At 49.9% G+C, this 22477-nt stretch overlaps 1 protein-coding gene across 5 annotated transcripts in view; it reads left to right on the top strand.

Annotated features, from left to right (window-relative positions):
• The window catches only part of ZMYND11 (zinc finger MYND-type containing 11), a 785443-nt gene that overhangs the window by 670525 nt on the left and 92441 nt on the right, over positions 1-22477 (top strand). For all 5 annotated transcript variants that reach the window (XM_085631939.1, XM_085631940.1, XM_085631942.1 and 2 more), the window contains one exon: positions 8567-8839. In XM_085631939.1, coding sequence (XP_085488065.1) covers positions 8567-8839 — 273 coding nt within the window. The remainder of the gene's footprint in view (positions 1-8566; positions 8840-22477) is intronic.

The raw sequence follows: 22477 nt of genomic DNA, 5'->3' as shown, positions 1-22477 counted from the left end.
AGGCTGGAGCTTCTTATAGCCTGAAGATCTCGAGGACAGAGCCAACAAGCAATGGCAAGTCAACGCAGTGCACGGGGGTTCTGTTCCAGCGGTTCCGACGATCGATACTGGCTTCAAACTTGCTGAGAGGATAGGTCAGGCCTTGAGGGAGTTTCTGAGGTACTAACTGTGTTGCTGAGCCTTTTCGGAGTCCGTGGGACATCAGGAGCAGCAGACCAGTCAGCTTCGTTGCGATGCCTGCAGATGCAGGGGAGTGATTCCTTCACTCTAAGGGAGATTCCTTTGGGTGTCCTTGATGCCCACAGGCCTGGAGAGGAACCTGGATGAAGCACAGACAAGAATAGTACTTGCTGAACAGTGAGACCAGGAGCAGCAGGAGTCTTCCTGGGTGCAGTCTCAGTTCAAGGCAAAGTCCAAGGTGCCCAGACGGTTGAAATTGAAGTGGTTTCGAGTTTGAACCTGTCCCACGAGAATCTGAAGAGCCACCCTCCGGTAAGCCCTTAAGTACCCTAGGGAAAGGAGTGAGATGATTCAAGGGTCCCTCCCAGAGAAGGGGCTGAACAAAGGGGAGGATACTCCCATATCCTTTGTCCAATTTCACGTGAGAGCAGGAGCCCAGGGCTCCCTGAACTGGCTCAAACTGCTGCATGGAAGTAGGGCACCAAATGTGCCCTTAAAAGCAGTCTTTTGGCACAGGCATGTGCCACCACCCCAGCCCAATACACTAAGTCCTGTCTTTGGAGGTGCTCACACCTCCCTGCGACAGGAAACCTATTGCTCTACCTTCCCCTGCTCGAGCTTGGCTCAAAAGCAGGGCAGAATCGTGTCTGACGTCTAACACTGGAATCTGTGTTGGGGTAGGATTCCAACATGTTTGATACCAAACTTGACCGGTTTTGGTACAGCCAATTTAGTTAGACATCTTGTAACTGACTTGATGTCCACTATATGTATTAAATGGCTGACCGCGCTTACAAAATCTGGAGAATCAACCCCGAGGTATTTAGGGGTGCCCTGCTCATGAAGGGGCACCCTCACACTTTTAACCAAGCACCCTGCCCTCAGGACCGTAGGGCCTGTCATAGGAGTGACTTATAGGTTTTAAGTGTAGTAACCTCAGATAAAAGGAAACCTTTATCTGTGGTGAGGGGTGCAAGCACCCACTCACACAGGCTGCAATGGCAGGCCTATGGTCACAGTTTGAGTGGTCTCTCATGGGTTGCATAATACATGCTGCAGACCCCTGGTGTACCTATGCCCTGGTACCTTATTACCATATACTAGCGATTTACAAAGGTACACCAGTAGCTAATTGTGGAGGTAGCAAAGTACTTACTATTGTCAAATTTAGGATGAGAACACAGTGACTGTGGTCCTGATTAGCAGGATCCCAGTCAGACTAGTCGGAAAACAGCATAACAACAGCAAAAAGTGGGGGTATCCATGAAATCAGATCCTACTTACCTACACATAGGTACACTGGTTTGTTGAAATCAGCTGGGAGAGAGGTTAGCTTCATCTAGCTTTCCTTGGCCCCAGGCAGTTCATTTCCAGCAACCTGATCATTCTGAGTTGCCCCTGCATTAGAGCCCATTAGAAAGAACTTGTCTGCGGAGTTCAAAGGAGCACAAATGTTAAGTTATGGTCAGGGGCTCCACCCCTGTCAGCACTCCAAAGGGTGGGGTATAATATGCTCCTAATACAGGAGTCCTAAGAAAATATATGACGGCCTTTCAGTCAAATAGTGGTGTGAGACACTATGGGAGGGAGCCTCTTTCGGAGTTCCTAATGCTCTGAAATGATGATTATATTAAGTGGGAAAGGGGTATAGGGAATTCCCCCAGCAACCTCCCTCCATAGTTTTGTAAAATACACTGCACACATTCCTGAGATGGCTACAATGGCAAACAGGTTTAGAGCCATGTGCCACTACATTTTACATTATTCAAAAATGTGCAGTGCTTCAAAATCTTCAAGCAAAGTTTTGGAAATAAACATCTACACCTTATGTGGCTCAATGGTTAGAGCGGCAGACCTCGATGCAGAGCACTGGTCCGGGACCAGGGTTCGATTCCCGTCGCGGCAGGGTCTCGGGCTATAAATTCCGCGGACCGGATATTCTCGCCTCAGTGCCTATTCTAATCATGGGCCCCACGCTGCAACTCTGGGCAATAGCTTGCTTAATCTCCACAACGGCCCCAACAGCGCTGGGATGCCTGGCCTCACCATGGGGGTGCCCAGGAGTGGACACCTCACATGGAAAGCCAGGAAGGGTTCCTTCAGCGGTATGAGTACAGCGCTGAGATACCCGTAGTGGTGATCGGCGCTATATAAATACCTATACATTTACATAAATGTCCTTTATACATTGAATTTGTCTATATCTCTGTATTAATCAATCAATCAATCAGGGTACTTGTAAAGCGCGCTACTTACCCATGAGGGTCTCAAGGCGCTGGGGGGAGGGGGGAGTGCCGCTACTGCTCTTGAGGAGTCTTCTGAAGGCGAGTAGGTCTTCGGTCTGTCGTAGGTGGGTTGGGAGGGTGTTCCAGGTCTTGGCGGCGAGGTAAGAGAAGGATCTGCCGCCGCCGGTCGTACGTTGGATGCGGGCGACATCAGCGAGGCTGGCTGAGCGGAGCTGGCGGATGGGGGTGTAGAAGCTGAGTCTGCTGTTCAGGTAGGCTGGTCCGGCGTTGTGGAGTGCTTTGTGTGCGTGGGTGAGGAGCTTGAAGGTGATCCTCTTGTCTATGGGGTGCACGTCTCTCAGGAGGGGGGTGATGTGGCTGCGGCGGGGGGCGTTGACTATCAGTCGGGCGGAGGCGTTTTGGATGCGCTGTAGCCGCCGTTGGTGTTTGGCTGGGATTCCTGCGTAGAGTGCGTTGCCGTAGTCTAGTCTGCTGCTGACGAGGGCCTGTGTCACTGTTCTTCTTGTTTCGGTCGGGATCCATTTGTAGATCCGGCGGAGCGTGCGTAGGGTGTTGTAGCAGGAGGAGGAGACGGCGTTGACCTGCTTGGACATGGAGAGGGAGGAGTCGAGGATGAATCCTAGGTTGCGTACATGGTCGGTTGGTGTCGGGGCTGTCCCCAGAGCGGTCGGCCACCAGGAGTCGTCCCAGGCTGAGGGGGTGGGTCCGAGGATGAGGACCTCCGTCTTGTCAGAGTTCAGTTTCAGACGGCTGCTCCTCATCCAGTCGGCGATGGCCTTCATGCCCTCGTGAATGTTGGTTTTGGCGGTGTGAGGGAGAGGATGAGCTGGGTGTCGTCGGCGTAGGAGATGACGTTGAGGTTGTGGTGGCGGGCCACTTGTGCGAGGGGGGCCATGTAGATGTTGAACAGCGTCGGGCTGAGGGATGAGCCCAGGGGGACGCCGCAGATGATATCGGTGGCTTCTGACCGGAAAGGTGGGAGGCGGACGCTCTGGGTTCTTCCGGAGAGGAAGGACGTGGTCCAGTCGAGGGCCTTCTGTTGGATTCCGGCTTCTTGGAGGCGTGTCTTTAGGGTGCGGTGGCAGACCGTGTCGAATGCGGCTGACAGGTCCAGGAGGATGAGGCCTGATGTTTCGCCATTGTCCAGTTGGCGTCTGATGTCGTCAGTGGCGGCAATGAGGGCTGTCTCGGTGCTGTGGTTTCGTCTGAATCCGGATTGGGACGGGTCCAGGATGTTGTTGTCTTCGAGGTGGCGGGTCAGTTGAATGTTGACGATTTTCTCGATGACCTTTGCCGGGAACGGGAGCAGGGAGATGGTCGGAAGTTCTTGAGGTCCTTGGGGTCCGCCTTGGGCTTCTTGAGGAGGGCGTTGATATCAGCGTGCTTCCAGCTTTCCGGGAATGTCGCTTTTTCGAAGGAGATGTTGATGACCTTCCGTAGTTGGGGTGCGATGGCCGCGTCTGCTTTGTTGAATACGTGGTGTGGGCATGGGTCTGATGGGGATCCTGAGTGGATGGAGTTCATGATCTTGCGTGTCTCGTCGTCGTTGGTGTTGACCCAAGAGGTCAGGCGGCTGGCGTTGTTGGTGATCGCGGGGGGGTGGAGTTGTGTAACGTTGGTGCGGTCGTGGAGTTGAAGCTGTCGTGGATGTCAGCGATTTTGCAGTGGAAGTAGATGGCCAGTGAGTCGCACAGTTCTTGTGAGGGCGGGATGTCGGTGGCGCTGGCGTTTGGATTGGAGAGTTCTTTCACGATGCGAAAGAGCTCTTTGCTGTCGTGTGTGTTGTTATCCAGGCGGTCTTTGAAGGAGGATCTCTTGGATTGTCTGATGAGGTGGTGATGTCTGCGGGTGGCGTCCTTGTGGGTTTTGTGGTTTTCTGGCGTTCGGTTGTGGAGTCATTTCTTCTCCAGCTTATGGCAAGCGCGTTTGGAGGTCAGGAGCTAGTCGGTGAACCAGGTGGCTCTCTTGCTGGCGTGGCTGTTGGATGGTCTCTTGAGTGGGGCGAGGGTGTTGGCGCAGTCGTCGATCCACTGCCTGAGGTTGCGGGCTGCGGCGTCAGGGCAGGTGGGGTTGATAGGTGGGTTCTGGGCGAGGGAGGTGGTCAGCTGGTCTTCGGTGACTTTGTTCCAGCAGCGGCGCGGCAGCTGTTGGGTGCGATGGTGCGTGGTTGGTTTTTTGAAGGTGAAGTGAATGCAGCGGTGGTCGGTCCAGTGGGGTTTGGAGGTGTGGTCGAAGGCGACGTGGGTGCTTGTGGAGAAGACGGCGTCCAGCGTGTGGCCTGCGGCGTGGGTGGGTGCGGTGACGAGTTGTCTGAGGCGAGTGCGTGGGTGCTGGTGAGGTCGGCGATGGAGTCGCTGAACTGAGCCCGGGGTGTCTGTAGATGAGTGTTCCTCTGAGGGTGGTGTTGGGGTCGGTGTGGATCCGGAAGTGCAGGTGTTCGGCGGTGTTGAGGGTGTCATCTGCGTGGGTGGTGACCTTGAGGGTGAACTTGTAGACGATGGCTATTCCTCCTCCGATTCCATTGGCGCGGTCCCTGCGGGTGATCTTGTAGCCGTCTGGGATGGCTATGGCGTTGTCGGGTGCCGAGGAGTCATTCCACCAGGTCTCGGTGAGGAAGTCCACGTCTGGGTCGGAGGTGTCGAGCAGGTCCCAGAGCTCGACGGCGTGTTTGTGTGCGGAGCGGGTGTTGAGCAGGATGCAGCGGAGGTTGTTGGGTCTCGTCCTTGGAGGTTTGGTGGCTCTGTCGCAGGTGAAGCTGCAGGTGCGGCAGGCGAAGGGACCGTGGGTCCGTTTCGGGGCGGCCTGGAAGCAGGTGTTGTTTCGGCCGGCGTTGAGTGCGTGGAGGGAGTCGGCATCATACCTGAGTCTGGCGTTGTGGCGAGCGTGGGGTCCAGGGGTTCTGGCGCTAGGGGTGGACCGGGTGCAGACAGGCTTGCCTTTGGCGCGCCTTCGGCGTGCCAGCTGCGCGGCCACTGCGCGGCCTCCATAAGAGGCGTAGAGGGAGGGAGGAGCAGCTGGGAGTGGGGTGGCCAATGGGATGTGCGGGGGGGCGGGCCGCAGGGGAGCAGCGGCGGGAACTGAGATGGGAGGCGGGCGAGGGGAGCGGGAACCAGGGAAGGAAATCGGCAACAGGGAAGGAAACGGGGGCAGGGAGCAGGGATCAGGACAGCAGGCAGGAGCGAAAACAGAGCAAAAGGAAGCAAAAGCGAACCTGGCAAAAGCAAACCTGGCGGCACACGGAGGGGCAGCGCAGTGGCTGGGGAGCGACCTAGCGAGGCAAGGTCCGCTCTCCTCGCCGCTGCGTGGCCTCCATAAGAGGGGTAGCGGGAGGGAGGAGCAGCTGGGAGGCGGGAGTGGGGTGGCCAATGGGATGTGCGGGGGCGGGGCCGCAGGGGAGCAGCGGCGGGAACTGAGATGGGCGAGCGGGAGGCGGGCGAGGGGAGCGGGAACCAGGGAAGGAAATCGGCAACAGGGAAGAAAACAGGGGCAGGGAGCAGGGATCAGGGCAGCAGGCAGGAGCGAAAACAGAGCAAAAGGAAGCAAAAGCGAACCTGGCAAAAGCGAACCTGGCTGCACACGGATGGGCAGCGTAGTGGCTGGGAAGTGACCTAGCAAGGCAAGGTCCGCTATAACTATTCAGCATGCTCCCAGTGATAATACAGTGGTATAGACAATCCACTTGTGGATAATATGTTGTCTACAGAAGCTTTGGCCTTTGTCAAGTTTTTGGAACAGTCTTTGACTTTAAGCTACAACCTACTTAGAAACACACCTCTGCAACCCACTTCAGGTGCACTCAAGCTTTACTGTCTTTATGGAGTACTACTTTCAAACCAAAATGTAGTGATTTATAGAAGATGCACCACTAGACTTTTAACATGCACAATCACAAGTGCCTCTAGAGCTTATATTATTTCCATGCTATGGACACGCATGCGTACACTCGGTAACCCAATGCTATATAGGACTTGGGTGTTATCAGAAATGTCATGAATGATGTCACTTGAGAGGTAATCAATGATGTCATAATGATGGCGTTTCACCTCATGAATATTACTATTCAGTGAATGTCTTGGGTTTTCTAATGTAAGCTAAGATTTTATTACCACACCTAACTAATATGTCAGTTTAACCTTTGGTTCTTTAGTGACTATATACAAATATTTATGAATTTATGCATGTACAAACATGATATGATGTCATCTATGATGTCATTTAGCATGTCACTTATGATGTAATATGTGAGGTTATAATCAGTGCATGCTGGAGGCACACATAGTTTGCTAAGTAAATGATAACTGGTGAATTTCAGTTTTTTTTTTTAAACATTAGTTTTTAGCTTATTTCAACACTTAACTATAACATCGCTTTAACCTTTGTTTTTTCCTGTGATTTTCTAGTGTTTCTTTATTTTTTAACATAATTCTAATATCTTAGTACCATACCATCTATAACGGCACTTTAGCATTTGTTTAATTTCCCAGTGGGAAGATATATATACACGTATATATACAAATATATATATTACCTACTGGCGGTCGCCAGTAGGTAGTTATAGTTAGGACCCTGTTTCCATAGGAAATCCGCAACATTCTATTTGGAATAACTTTGGCGCCGGTTGACGAATCCTCGCGAAATTTTCAAAACTAATGGGGCGCTACGCTCCGCTCCTACCCTGAAATTCTCGGGGTGATTCGTCAAGCGGGGGGCTGAGAAAAAAGGGGGTCCCAAAACGCGTTTTCCCCATGCATTTTTCCATAGGACCTTTAGACACAGCTACAGCCCGAACGGCTGAACAGAATTACTTGTAATTTGGCAGAGAGGTAGCCATAAGGCCAAGGAAGTGCCTTTTGTAGGTCTGGTGTAAATCTGTTCAGTAGTTCCTGAGAAAATAGCATTTAAATCAATATATATATCTGTGGCAGCGCTCCGTGCGCTTACGGTAAGCCTACCGTACGCGTACGGTGCCGTGCGCGAGCGCGTTTCTGATTGGTTGTTAGATCAAAGTAAACATTTGAATCGGTCGAAACCAGGAAGTGTCGGCCGCCATTTTCTCTCTCGCACTCTGAGGGGGGGAGGAAAAACAAAGTTGGATAACATGAAAAGGGGCAGGCTAGACAGCTCCTAACCACCTAGCCATGGTTAGGATGTCCCAGAAGGACCCCCAAGGCCAACAATTATATATTTTTTTTTTTTTGAAAAAACGCCGAATACGGTAAAAAATTAATTTAAAAAAAACACACTCCACATATTCCCCCCCGTGTGCAAAAGGTGCCCGCAGGGCACCTTTTGTGCATTGCATATTTACACTAGGAACATTTAATAGATAACCTTTCACAACGAAGCGCATAATATGTCCTCCGTGTGCGGACGGTGCGCGAAGCGCATCGTGCGTACATGGCCCATCCAGCGTAACGTGGGCACGGCACGAACGGCGTAAAGTAACTTAGCATTTAAAAAACCGTACAAATTCACTGAAAAAACCATAGGTTTCACACACGTTATAGTTAGGAATTAGCATTTAAAAAACCTTGCAAATTCACTGAAAAAACCATAGGTTTCACACAAGTTATAGTTAGCTGTACATTTCACTCGTAAAAAACCAATGAAATTCCACGTTATAGTTAGTGCAGGCAACTATAACTCACGCGACCGCAATCCTCTGCTGATGCTAATACTGTATTTAGACACTTATTTGCCCATGTCTTCTTCCATTAAATTTTAGCTATGCATATATTACAAATATTTTTTTTTCATAAAGACACATATGTCATCAGCAGAGGATTGCGGTCGCGTGAGTTATAGTTGCCTGCACTAACTATAACGTGGAATTTCATTGGTTTTTTACGAGTGAAATGTACAGCTAACTATAACTTTTGTGAAACCTATGTTTTTTTCAGTGAATTATATATATACATATATCTCTATATGATATGCTGACATTTCTTTCTAGTTCTGTTTGTTCACTATACAATGACCCTATTCATATTGTTAGCAAATTTCTTTGACCTAAATGAAGTAGTGCTTAAAATATCACAATTGTTGAGTTTTAGTTTTACATAAAAATTTTACCTTTGCATTACTATATTAGGAATAACACTTGTACTTCCAAATTGACTAATGCATCTATTAACAAATAGGAGCCGGAACCTGAAACTGAAGCAGTGAGTTCCAGCCAAGAAATTCCCAAACTTCCTCCGCCAGTTGAAAAGGTTTCCATCTCAACGCAGACCAAGAAGTTAAGTGCCTCTTCTCCTAGGATGCTGCATCGAAGCACCCAGACTGCTAATGATGGCGCTTGTCAAAACATGTGCCACGATAAATACACCAAAATATTTAATGACTTCAAGGAACGTATGAAATCGGATCACAAGAGGGATACTGAAAGAGTTGTGAGGGAAGCCTTAGAAAAGGTATAGTTCACTTGTTATTGTAAGTTCACTTATTGTAAGTTTTTTGTTTTAATCCCTATACTAGCAAGCACTCTGCAGATATCTTTGGTAGTCCTCTATTGGTATCAACAGTTACCCGTATGGCCGTCCCCCATTTCTTCATGTTCTTGTGGTGCTGATCAAAACACTATGGAACTGGAGCACCTTGCATGATACATGCCTCTTTCTTTGAAAATGTAAATCTCAGTCAGGACACTGCCCTCTTACATACATACTCGATTTGACTTTACAATTTTTTTTCTCAGTCCCTGGATATCAAGTGTTTGTGCATGACTGGTGTTGTGGTCTAACTTTTTGTTCATCTCATTGTTCTTCAGGGGGAGTAGGTGGGCAAACTCAGCCACTGTATCAGGCTTGTAACCACAAGAGCTCCCACATGCCACGGGCCCAGGAACGTAAATCTTGCTGTACACTGTACTTGCTCATTCATACCCGTAGGTACTGCTTTGAGAGTACGATCTTGGTACCTGGTCCCTTAATGGTGGCGCTACAATTATTTAATTGCAGACCATTAATAATAATTTAGAAAAAAATTGATTATTTTCTTTGTTAAGATCTACAGACATTCTGATAACATCCATAGTCATTCTGGCTGTCACCTATGCAGGTGATCTTTTGATTTTTATGCAAGAAAGTTTATAGTTAATGGCCCATTTATTTTTCTGGTTCTTATGAATGGATCTAGTTCCTAGGTGCACGGTCCTGAGTCTTAAGCTTCTAAATCAAGAATTTTCCTGACTTTCTACTGAGCTGTACACTCTGGTTTTCCTTTGCTGCTAGGAAATTGGTCATAGAATGAGAAAATAGACTACCTTTCTGTGCTTTTTCACCAGTCTCCAATCCTCAGGAAAGTGTAATTCAGAAAACAAGTCCCTATGATTCAAAACAAAAAGATCCGTTGCCCAACTGTTGAGAGAACTCGGACTTTCTCTTCCAGGGCATACTCATCAATAGTTATAAGCACTGAATAGTCCCGCCCTCGTGTGGGGACCTTGGAGCATATATAGAAAGAAAGATATGTATGTACTCTGAAACATACAGCAATATATATCTACACATATATATATATATGCAGCCTAACCACCAAAGAGGCTAAAACGCCAAAATTCCATTGTATTTTTCATTTAAAATAACACATATCGATTCAACATTTCTGTAACATAGAAAAATGTACTCTTCACTGTTTCAACATAGCCTTTATTATCAAGGAAAAAGGCAAGGAAATAGCAGGCAGTTAGCCCAAAGGCTGCATATAGAAAACACAACAGATTAAAACTGGTGCTGTGCTTTAAAGACCTCCGAGACTTCCAGGCTCCCATCATGCCCTACAGGTGACAGTTAGGTCAGTTCTTTTTTCCGGCTCCTTCTGTGAGGACCCTGGAGCATTGAGCTTCTCAGTTTTTGACTTTTTATCATTAATTGATATTTTAAAGTTACATTTTTTGACTTGACTCAATGTCTTTGAGTACAAGCTGTACTATTTTCATCTTTTTTTTTTTTTTACTTTGCTGATTGATTTTTTTTTAAGTCAGAAATGCCAGCCCTTTTTTAACAAGTGTCCTTCGTGTGGGACGAAAATGTCTAAATCCGACCCCCACACTGTCTGCATTCTGTGTTTGCCATCCTCACACCACACAGACAAGTGTTATTACTGCCAGCAACTTTCCAGGAGGACTCTTCGGGACAGGGAAAGGATTAAACTGCATGCCATGCAGGAGAGAGGAAAAAAATCTACAAGTGGCGTTGAAGGTAATAAACTGCCTTTTAAAGAGCCCTCCTCTCAAATGCGGTCTGAGCATAGAAAAAGAGGTTCAGTTCTGCTTCGCTGTCGACAGAAAGAAGATCAGCATTGAACATACCTCTATGCTCACCATCGGCATCCAATTCGTAGACAGGAAGACCTTTGCCGCGGGCAACGTCGAAAGAACGATTGCTGACAACATGGTCGACCCCAGGCCCTTCAGCTAAGGCAAAGTCGATGTCAAAGAGACAGTGGTCGCACATGACATCAACTAAGTCTAGACTTAAAACAGCGTCGAGAACTCATCGACCGATGTAGGCTGCTCTGCGGTGATGGTCTCAGTCGGGTTCCCCACCGACGCCAGAACATTGACGCTCAACATCGAGGTCCTCCCCACGTCCTATGTCGAGGCGAAGAGGGTCGTCGTTGAGGCCGGTGTCGTCTCACACCACCACCACCGATGAATAGACAGAGGATGGCTGAGTCGCCTGTGCTGACGTCGAGAGCGCCTTCGACGTCAAAGGAGGTTCAGGTGGTGAAATCTCAGAGTCCGATGCTGAGATCTTGCCAGGCGATGTCGAAGAGCACATCATTTTCTCCGAACCTTAGAATTGTGCAGATCATGTCGGAGAGATCTCATGCTTCAGGACATCAAACACCTCTGGTTAATCTTTCAACTAGGTGGTTTAAACGTGTGAAAGAGTGGAGAGTGCCAAGGCACAGTCCAGGATCGGATTACTCCCAAACATATTCCCCCACTCGAACATCCGCTAGAGGGGTGCGTCCATCTTCATCTGTCACAAGATCCCCTAGGGGATCTCCATGATGACAGCAATCTCCTTCTCCAAGAAGACGTAGGTTTCGAACACCTCACAGGTGGTCTTCTACCAGGTGTCGGCATTCTCAATCCTCGAGACCTCGGGGGCATAGACACAGATATTCATCCTGGTCGACAGACATATCTAGAACCTCTGTGGAATACTATTCCCCTACTTTGTCTGCCACCCTCCTGCAAGAGTGTCGCCAGTGGATATCGTCACGTTCAACGAGGTTCTATGTAGAGGGGCGACAAAGCTGAACATTGAGATGCTGACTGCAAACAGCTCGGCCTCAGTCATCTTTGAAATCCTTCTTCACAGGTCGTCCACTAGGCCTTTACTTCCCCTGGTACCTGGGCTACTGGAACCGGCTCTTGATACTTTTCTCACCCCTGCTTTAATAGGATCAGCACCACCATGCATTATCAAAAAGTACAGAGCCCCAGACCAAGATCCACTTTTTCTGTGGTCCGACCCTACACCGGACTCCGATATAGTGGTGGCAGCAAGAAAAGCTCACACAGAAGCGTCCTCCTCCACAGTCCCACCCGACAAAGACAGCAAATTAATGGACTCCCTTGGGAAGAGGATGTGTAGCATTTAGGCTTCCTATATGAAGGTCGTTAGTGCCTCTGCACTCCTAGGAAGATATGACAGGTCACTATGGGACTCTCTCGCAAGATTCGCAGAAAAAACTGCCAAAAGAAGATCGGCAGGATTTTCAAGAGATGCTACTGGAATGAGGATCGGTAGAGAACCAGGTCATTAGTGCAGCAGCATATGCTTCGAATCTGGCGACTCTTGGCTGCGACTCACAGGTCTAAAACCTGAGGCCCAACACAGGATTCTGAACCTGCTCTTCAACGGAACTTCGCTTTTCAGCCAGACGATGAGATGTCCAGTATGAAGTCCAGACTTGACACCCTGAAGGCAGTTGGCCTGGAGAAACATAAAGACTTCAGACACTGATAACGTCCTTATGACTGTCGCCAATTTCAAACCTCTTACTGGTCTTCGCAACACCATCAGTCCAGGTCCCTCTATCGTCAGCGTCGGCAAGACCAGGGACGAGGGGTCTCCAGGCAATCAGCTTGCTAAGCAGCAGACCAAACAGTAAGAGCTTGCTTTCCCCAGCGCTGTTCCCCACTACAGTGTGGGGGAAGTGTCATGGCTCATCTGGACAAGTGGCACAGCATCACAAAGGACAAGTGGATACTCGATATTGTGCAGAATGGATATTCAATCTGATTCAAGTCCCCTCCAACTGCAATCCAGCCTCGGAGATCATCAGCAAAAGCTACTTCAGAGGTAATCATTCTGTTGCAAAAACAGCCCATCGAAGAAGTTCCCTGGCCACAGCATCAACAGGGTATTTACTCCCGCTACTGCCTGGTTCTAAAGAAAGGCCCAACCAGGGATTACAGGCCTATACTCGATCTCAGACTTTTAAACAAGTTTATCCGCACAGAAAGATTCAGGATGTTGGCACTACACCAAATTGTTCCTCAGATTCATCAAGGAGACTGGAAGTGCTCCATAGACCTTCAGGATGCTGACTTTCATATCCTGATTTCCCGAAAACATTGCAAATTTCTATGGTTCCAGGTAGCGTCAGAGCATTTCCAGTACAAAGTCCTTCTTTTCGGACTCATGTCAGCCCCCGGCACATTCTCAAAATGTATAGTGGTGGTAGCGGCTTTTCTGCAAAAGCAAAAAATCTTTGTCTATCCATAGCCAGACGACTGGCTGCTCAAGAGTGCGGCTCCCAGTCTTCTACAACAACACCTGCAATCCTGCATTCGGTGTTAAATCAGTTGGGTCTGTGACTCAACTACAAAAAATCCATTCTCAATCCAACTGAGAATTCATTACCTGGGTGCAATTCTAGACTCCGCAGACGCAAGTGTGTCTCCTTCGGAGGAGAGGTTATTCTCAATAAACTGCAAGTTGCACTCTCCTCGGCACACCTCGTGTGACATAGAGCCCAGCAGAGAGGATAGTATCCACTCTGCTGGGCTCCATGGCTTCCTGCATCTCCATCGTCCCCAATGCCAGACTGCATATGAGACCTCTGCAGCAGGCATTAGAGAATCAGGGGTCCCAGATAGCCAACCACTGGAAGCACACCATAATTCTTCCTCAGACAGTTAAAGACTCCCTGAGATGGTGGATGCAGCTGTATCATTTGTTGAAAGGAGTCCCGTTCCACCAGGAACTTACCAAACAAACACTTGTCACAGACGCATCCCTCCAAGGATGGGGAGCCCACATGAGTCCGCTACAGGTTCAGGGGAGGTGGTCAGAAACAGAGAGGTTACTACATCAATATGTTGGAACCATGAGCTGTACACTTGGCGCTCAATTCAGACAAACAATACCACAACTATGTACTACACGAACAAACAGGAAGGAACCAGATCAAGACCTCTATCACTGGGGGCACAAACGATTTGGAAGTGGCTACTGGCGAGGAAGTTGACTATATCGGCGATTCACCTCCCAGGTGCTCTCAACAAGCACATGTACATCCTAAGTCCCAACTTCATCTAAGCACACGACTGGGCGCTAAACGACGAGGTTGCACAGGGCATTTTTCAAAGATGGGGTTCTACAGACATCGATTGCTTTGCAGATGCAACAAATGCAATATGCCACGCCTTCGCGTCCAGGTACCCTCAACCAGGCTCCCGAGAGAATGCGCTTTTGATAGATTGGTCAGAGACATGCCTTTCCATCAATTCCGCTCATACCATTGGTGATCAACAAACTCTACAGGTCCAGGGCCGAGATGACCCTGATAGCACCAGAGTGGCCTCGCCAGTGGTGGTATCCGGACCTTTTTCACCTTTCCAAGACACCACGCCGAAGGTTACCGTGCCGTCCGGAAGGGAGGGTGTTCCAACCCAACCTTCCGTCTCAGAGATTAACGGCGTGGCTCTTGAGTTTCTTCAATATGGACATTAGGTCTCTCACCAGTCTGTTTGGATATTCTGAAAGAGGTAAAGAGACCATCTATGAGGAAGTCATACGCTTTTAAGTGGAAGGGCTTCTACCTGTGGTGTACAGCCAATAGTCATAATCACATTCTTGGACAGGAGCAGGTTATTTTCCCATACCTATTGTACTTGGCTACATCAGGTCTCCAGTTTACTTCTATTAAAGTGCACTTGGTGGCAATTACTGCTTATAGAAAGTCGCCCATGCAGGTCTCTTACTTTCAGATGCCAGTAGTTAGGGACTTGCTTGAAGGGCTGAAAAACGTCTATCCTCCGGTTAGGTCCCCACCTCCCTGGGAGCTTAATGTAGTCCTTTCTAAATAAATGGGGCCTCCCTTCGAGCCCATTCACAAATCATCACTACCTCACCTGACGTGGAAGGCCACTTTCTTAGTGGCAATTACCTCTGCTAGCAGAGTGTGCGAGATCCAGGCGCTATGTTCTAAAGAGTCTTACCTCGTTCTCCATGCTAACAGAGTAATCCTGAGAACCCACCCTAGTTTTCTACCTAAGGTTGTCTCGGATTTTCATATTCATCAGTCAATTAGCCTCCCCACCTTTATTCCGAACCCTACCACCCCTCCTAAGATGGCGTTGCATTCTCTTGACCTCAAAAGGGTTCTAAAATTCTACCTGGATATACAAATATATATATACACACATATATATATTCATCAAAAACGCCCCAACGGAGAGAAGCCACAACACTCCAATAGTTCCCAACACCTTTTAATTGGCAACTTGCTGACTGGATTCAGGAGAACATGCACAGCATGTCTGCCATACGCGTTTCAGGATTAAAAACTCCCTTCTTCAGTGGCTTCGTAATGCATAATGAAACAAACAGATTGCTTGCACCTTGTTTAAATAAGGACCTGCCTCAGTGGGCGTGGCCTATCGCCTGGCCTTCTGGGTCCTGTAGTGCTCGGCATGTAAACTACAGTGAGTCCGTTCTTTCAAAACCATTTCAACAAAATGTCAAACCCCAAGTGGGTGTGGGCACACTTCTTCCGAATTACCAGTCTCTGCTTTACAGTTGTCAACTGGAACAGTGTTTCCACAACGTACAAGCACAGATGAATGCTCGCACAGTGTAGGAGAGTGGCATCGACTGCATAGCTGCCCCCAACTTTTTCCTGATGTTTTGACTGTTTTCTGACTCTAGCCAGGCTGTGGCCCTGCTATCCAGGACCCCAGCCTATCTGCTTCCTCTCTAAACTGATGTGGGTACCCTAGGTACATACCAATTGGATACTGAGGACACCCTGTCAGCCCCTTGTAGATGGTACCCTAGGTACCCAGGGCATGGGTCCCTCAGAGGCCTACCAGGGGCTGCAGCACTTATTGTGCCACCCCTGGGACAGCCATACAAACTGACACCACAAGACCACTACTGGGTAAGGTGGTGCTTGCACCCCTTACAGGGATATAGGTATCCTGTATCCCACTTAATACAACACATATATCCTCATAGGTCACCCCTAAGGCAGGCCTTGCTAATCCTACAAGGCGGGTGCTGAGATATGTGTGAGGGGGAACCCCTACCTGAGTAGGGCCCCTCTGCAACCTTCGTAAAACTATTGCTGGGTTGTTTGTAGTGCAGCCATACCATATACTCTTAACCGCATTATAAGTAAATCGCGATAGCGTGATAACTTGAGAGTGGCTGCACAGAACCATGTCGTGTTTGCAGTCAAACATGTAGGAATCATACCCCCAATTCAACCATGGGAATGAGGGCATGATTCCCCCCTGCTAGAGGGCGATATGGTAAAAGCGGCAGATTTTAGACACCAATTTACAAGTGCACACTTAGTACAAAATGGATGCTACCCGCCACCCACACGACTCTGGCTGCCTGTTGCTGGGCAGAACTCCAGCCACGGCAGCTGGACAATAGGGATCTTGTTGCAGGGAGGTGCTCCCACCTCCCCAGACAGACTATGTGGATTGGAACTGGGTGGGTGCACCATAGGATGTCTTTCAGACTTGCACGCAGGCTTCTCCAGTGCCTACTTCTGCATACACCGCCTTAAACCGGTTCAGGGGCATCCTGTCCCCTGCCCAGGCGGGAAAACACACAAAGGGGAGAGGGTGTAGCCACCCTTTCCCGCCAGAACTCTCATTGGTGGGCTCTGATTTAAACACTCCCCTGATCCCTGGATAAAGGTGAATGCATTGTCCCCAGAGCCTCAGATTAATCTTGGACTTCACAGACTTGAACCTTCGACTTGTTGCCGCACAGCTGAATGAAGAAATCTCCCTTGGGGTAAAGGAGTTACCCCCTGCTTGGCAGGCACCTGAAACACTGCAAGTGACCCGGTTGGAACTCCGCTGCTCCTACGGACATCGAAGACTTCTACCTACCTTGAGGTGGGTTTCCAAGCATCCCAGAGGCCAGTGAGTGTGCACAGCAAAGCTCAGCACCGTGGACCCCGTGGGTGCCGATATCCCCAATATCCCAGGACACCGGCCACCTCTTGCACAGCACATGACCCCGACCAGTGGGGAAGTTGTGCTTTGGCCCATTATTGAACCAACCTCTCAGCATCATCTGTGCCAAGGATCAACACCCTAGCCCGCTCCGGCGACCCATGGGCGCATCTTTACGCACGCCAAATTGCTGCCTCCCGCGGTCCCTTGTCTCTCGACTGGTGGGCCCTAGCGGAGGTCAATCTTCACTTAAAAGGGCTCCCCTGGTTGCTCCAGGCCTGCTCTACAGTCTCCTCGCGGGAGACCTTGCTCAGACCTCGTGGGTCTGCACCATAGCTGTTTTGTGATCCTTGCGTGGGTTGCGGTTGCCAAGGCTTAGTGGATCCAATCCGGACTAACACCGCAGCGGCCTTCATCCTTAGTGGGAGAGTCGCCCTCCAGAAGCTGGCCTTCCTTGAAGCCTCCTGGACCCCGCGGCTGACGATCAAGATACCCATCTTCCACCTGGAAGCACCCGACATTGAAGGGCTTTTTCTCCTGAGCCCCCTGGTCCCTGTGCCGTGACCCAGACTCTGTCCCCTCTGCTTTCAGGTCCTTACCTTCAAGATCTACATCTTCAATCTGCACGACATTGACGACGCTTCACGCCAGCAGCAGTTCTTCACCTTTTTCCATTGAAAACGAGATCGCGACCCGACATCGAAAACGACCTATGCACCCGGCTTTCCTGGGGCAGGTACTGTTGTGGGTGTGGGCCCTCCAAGAGCTTAACTCTAAGCTGCTGAACTTGAACTCCTGCTAGAAGTGTTTAGATTCGTGTAATTTCAAACCGCGACATTCTCCATAGGGTTTAATAGAGATCCCAACAGTAGTTTATACCACTGCACGCGTCTCCCGTGGGCCCCCTTCCTCACTACCTTGGGTGGTTTCTTAAGGGGCCAGCGACCCTAAGTGCCCTAGGCACTGTCTGTAGAATTATCGTGGTTCTTATACCACTTTTTTAATATATGGTTTGGTCCCCCCCTCCCCCCCCCCGGGGCCCTATGATTCCAGTGCTGTTTATTGTAACTATGAATGCTTGTTTGAATTGTATCTTTACCTCCAGTTTCATAAAGAGACTAGTGGGTTTATTCTTAGAATAAATACATATATTTTATATATATATACCTGTGTGGACTACTCTTTCATTTGGTTTTTCAAGAGGTTATCTATGGTAAAACAATAAGCTTGACACTCCTTCAAGACTTAGTCTGAAGGCTGCTCTCCACAGCTACCACTAGGATAGCTTTCTTTAAAGGTTGTCTTTTAACCTATCACCATAAGAGTCGAATTGGACTGGTGCAAGGTGTCCCCTATAACTAGTGGACAGCATATGCCAGGCCAACTTCTCACACACAAGATCCGCTATTTATGCGGCGGGCTCCTCTCCTAAGCGGCTGGGCAACAACCGCTTCCAATATTCATCAAAAACGCCCCAACGGAGAGAAGCCACAACACTCCAATAGTTCCCAACACCTTTTAATTGGCAACTTGCTGACTGGATTCAGGAGAACATGCACAGCATGATGTCCGCCATACGCGTTTCAGGATTAAAAACTCCCTTCTTCAGTGGCTTCATAACGCATAATGAAACAAACGGATTGCTTGCACCTTCTTTAAATAAGGACCAGACTCAGTGGGTGTGGCCTATCGCCTGGCCTTCTGGGTCCTGTAGTGCTCGGCATGTAAACTACAGTGAGTCCGTTCTTTCAAAACCATTTCAACAAAATGTCAAATCCCAAGTGGGTCTGGGCACGCTTCTTCCGAATTACCAGTCTCTGCTTTACAGTTGCCAACTGGAACAGTGGCGGACATCATGCTTCGTGAAATTCTCAAAAAAAAAAGTCTATCCAGGTCAGCTCCTATCCTGAAAGTTTGGGGGGGTGATTCGTCAAGCGGGGGCTGAGAAAAAAGGGGGGTCCCAAAACACGTTTTTCATGTGTTAATTTCCATAGGAAATTTTGCGACCGGCTACAGCCCGAACTGCTGAACTGAATTACCCCAAATTTGGCAAAAAGGTAGTGCTTGGTTCAGAAAGCAACCTTTTTTTTAAATGGTGTAAATCCGTTCAGTAGTTACTGAGAAATTACAAAATTAAAAATATCGATATCTATGGCCGCGGTGGATTCGCAAACCCTCCCGACCACGAGCTTTATTCTAATTGGCTGTCAACACTCCAAACCAGGAAGTGTTGGCAGCCATCTTGTGACTCGGTAGAACTGAGTCACAAGAAAACAGAGAATTAAGCAGGAAAAACAAGAAAAGGGGGCAGGGTAAAAACACCCTGACTCCCTAGGCTTGCTCAGGGGGTCCCACAAGGACCCCCAGGGCCAAAAAAAAGCATTTTTTTTTTTTTTTTTAATCGGCGGAATTTGCGCTGGGTGCGTCCAGTAAGCGCCAGTGCAGAGAGAGCCCGCACTTTGGTTTTTTTTGCTTCTCGGCCGGATCCGCGCACCCTGCGCGGATTTTGACGATTTTTTAAAAAAAATTGGGCCCTGGGGATCCTTGTGGAACCCCCTAAGCAGGCCTAGGGGGTCAGGGTGTTTCTACCCTGCCCCCTTTTTGCGTTTTTTGCGTTTGTTTCACTGATTTCTTGTGCCTCGGTTCTACCGAGGTACAAGATGGCTGTCAACACTCCTGGTTTGGAGTGTTGACAGCCAATTAGCATACAGCTCGTGATCGGGAGGGTGCGCGGATCCTTCGCGGCCGTAGGAACTACTGAACGGATGTACACCATTTAACAAAAAGGGTTCTTTCTAAACCAAGATCTACCTTTTTGCCAAATTTGGTGTAATTCCGTTCAGCAGTTCGGGCTGAGCCGTGTCTAAAGTTTCCTATGGGAAATTGTATGGGGAAAACACGTTTGGGGACCCCCCTTTTTTCTCAGCCCCCGCTTGACGAATCACTCCGAAACTTTCAGGATAGGTGTGGACCGGAGCGCCCCACGAGTTATGAAAATTTTACAAAGATTTGTCAATCGGCCCCAAAGTTATTGGGAATAGAATGTTGCCAATTTTCTATGGAAAATTGGTCCTAACTATAACTATCTACTGGCAAAGTCTTTGTGGGAGCAGTCCGGAAAGTTTTTGGAGGCCTGGCAGTCAGCTCCGCGCCCCTTGAGGTCCTGGTCGAGAGGAAGGTCGGGGGACCGGTCGCGGAGTCGCCACCATTTTTCCTTTACAAAGTCTTCATCATCGGGTAAGTCAAAGTACAAGAAGAAGGCGAAGAAGCGCCATCGCTTATCGCCTCCTCCCCGTCCGTTGGCTCCTTTGGCTCCACCCACAAAGCCTGTTGGGTCAGCTCCGAACTTCCCTCCCTTCCCGGGAGCTGGAGTGACCACTGCCCAACTTCGTACATTTTTGGGCAGCCCAACTCCGCCGGCGCGCCTTCGGGCCCTGCAGACTCAGCTGGGGGTTCTAGGCCTTTGATGCTGGCAGCTCCGGCCACGGTGCCCAGGGCCCCAGGGATCCAGGCCTGGATCCGGATCAGTGCCGGTCGACCTCGCATCTCCTCCAGAACCGACTCCATTGACGACGCCTCCGCAGCCAGTTGTGTCCCCGGCATCGACCCCGGTCTCCCTCTTGACTTGAACACGGAGCCAACGGGTACTTTTGTACCACTGTTCTACCCTGGTGTTCCCTATCGCCCTGAGTGGAAGCCAGAGGAAGGCGCAGACGACTGGGGGGGATGGGGGTCTGTTGACCCTATGGCAGACCAGCTTGAAGAACCAAACTGGAGAGAGGAGTTGGGTGATGCCAGTGGTATTGATACCTCACCAGACCTTGGTATGCTTTCTCCCCCTACCGTGGCCACAGAGGAGGGAGCCTCCTACACTGTGGTGTTGCGTAGGGCGGTTGAGGCCTTGGGCCTTGAGCTTCCTTCGGTGGCAGTCAGGACTAATCTCCTGACTGAGGTGCTTCAGCCGGCAGCAGCCTCTTCGGAGCCCCTGCTGCCGTTCAATGAGGCCCTCACAGACATCCTTCTGGGCACTTGGTCCAAGCCCAGCACAGGGGCTCCTGTGGATAGGATGATTGCCCGACGCCACCACCCGCCTCCAGCTGACCCCATTGTCTACTCCCAACAACCTACCCCGAGAGCTAGATGGTCCAAGCCTCAACATCCAAAAATGCGTTCCCTACTGCTCCTCCAGATAGAGAATCCAATAAGCTGGACCATCTTGGGAACAAGATGTTTTCTTCCGCCATCTTAGGACTGCGGTCGGTGAATACCGCCTATCTCTTGGGCCGTTACACCCACTCTGTGTGGGATACGATTGCGCAGGTGCTGCCACATTGTCCAGAGGAGGCCCGGGTCACACTGTCCCGTGCGGTCGCAGAAGGAAAGTTCACAATCCACTTTGGGCTGGACACCGCCGACTCGCTAGGTAGCACGATTTCAATGTCAGTAGCCCTACGGCGCTACGCCTGACTGAGATCCACTGCCTTTTCTGGAATGTCCAATCAACTCTTTTGGACATGCTCTTTGATGGCCGTTGCATGTTTGGCGACAAGGTGGACAGTGCGCTTGAGCGCTTCAAGGATTCTAGAGCTACGGCCAGATTATTGGAGCTTGCTGCCACCTCTCATCCTGTATAGTCTGCCTTTCGTGGCTATGGAAGGGGTGGCTCACCACATACCACCCAGGGCCACAGGCCGGCGCTAGCTACCCAGCCTCTGCGTGGCCGGGAACGTGGGACCCAACGCCGTGGGTCTGGGGGCCAGCGGCTGGGACAATCCACCAGTGCTCCCACTGCAGCAGCCTCTAAACTTTCCTAGTCTGACCTTCCAGGGCCACCCGTTGGCAGTCCGAAGGGGCTATTCCCTCCCCTTCAAGACTACCCCTCCCTCCATGCCACCCACGTTCCATCACATGTCGGAGGATCACTTGGCCCTTCTCCGTCAGGAAGTTGAGGCTCTCTTGCCGAAAAGAGCTATTGAGCAAGTCCCTCTCCCAGAAGTAGGTCGTGGTTGTTACTCCCATTACTTCCTGGTGCCCAAGAAGGACAAAGGTATGCATCCTATCTTGGATCTCAGGGACGTCCACCGCTTCCTCCGGAAGGAGAATTTCGAAATGTTGACATCAGCTCAGGTCCTGTCTCCCCTCGACCATGGAGACTGGATGGTAGCGTTGGACTTGCAGGATGCTTACTTCCACATTCCTGTCCTGCCAGCCCACAGGCATTACCTACGGTTCACGGTAGGCCATGAGCATTTTCAGTGTACCGTGTTCTTTTTGGCCTTACCAGCGCCCCTCAGGTGCTCACGAAAGTGATGGCAGTGGTCGCAGCTCATCTGCTCAGATCTGGGGGTTACAGCCTTCCCCTATCTCGACGACTGGCTGTTGAAGGCAGGCTCGCCCCAGGCTGTCGTCTCCCACCTCCAGACTACGGCGGACATCCTACAGTCACTGGGGTTCACTATCAACTGCCGAAGTCGCACCTGATTCCCTCTCAGAAGCTCCTTTTCATCGGAGCTGTTCTGGATACAGCGCAGTTTCGGGCTTATCCTCCCGAGCAGCGATTCCGGGACATTCGGGATATGATACCGATGTTTCAGCCTCTATCCCGGCTTTC

Source organism: Triturus cristatus, chromosome 10 (assembly GCF_964204655.1).
Source record: "Triturus cristatus chromosome 10, aTriCri1.1, whole genome shotgun sequence".
NCBI lineage: Eukaryota > Metazoa > Chordata > Amphibia > Caudata > Salamandridae > Triturus > Triturus cristatus.
This window is presented reverse-complemented; position numbering and strand designations above follow the sequence as displayed.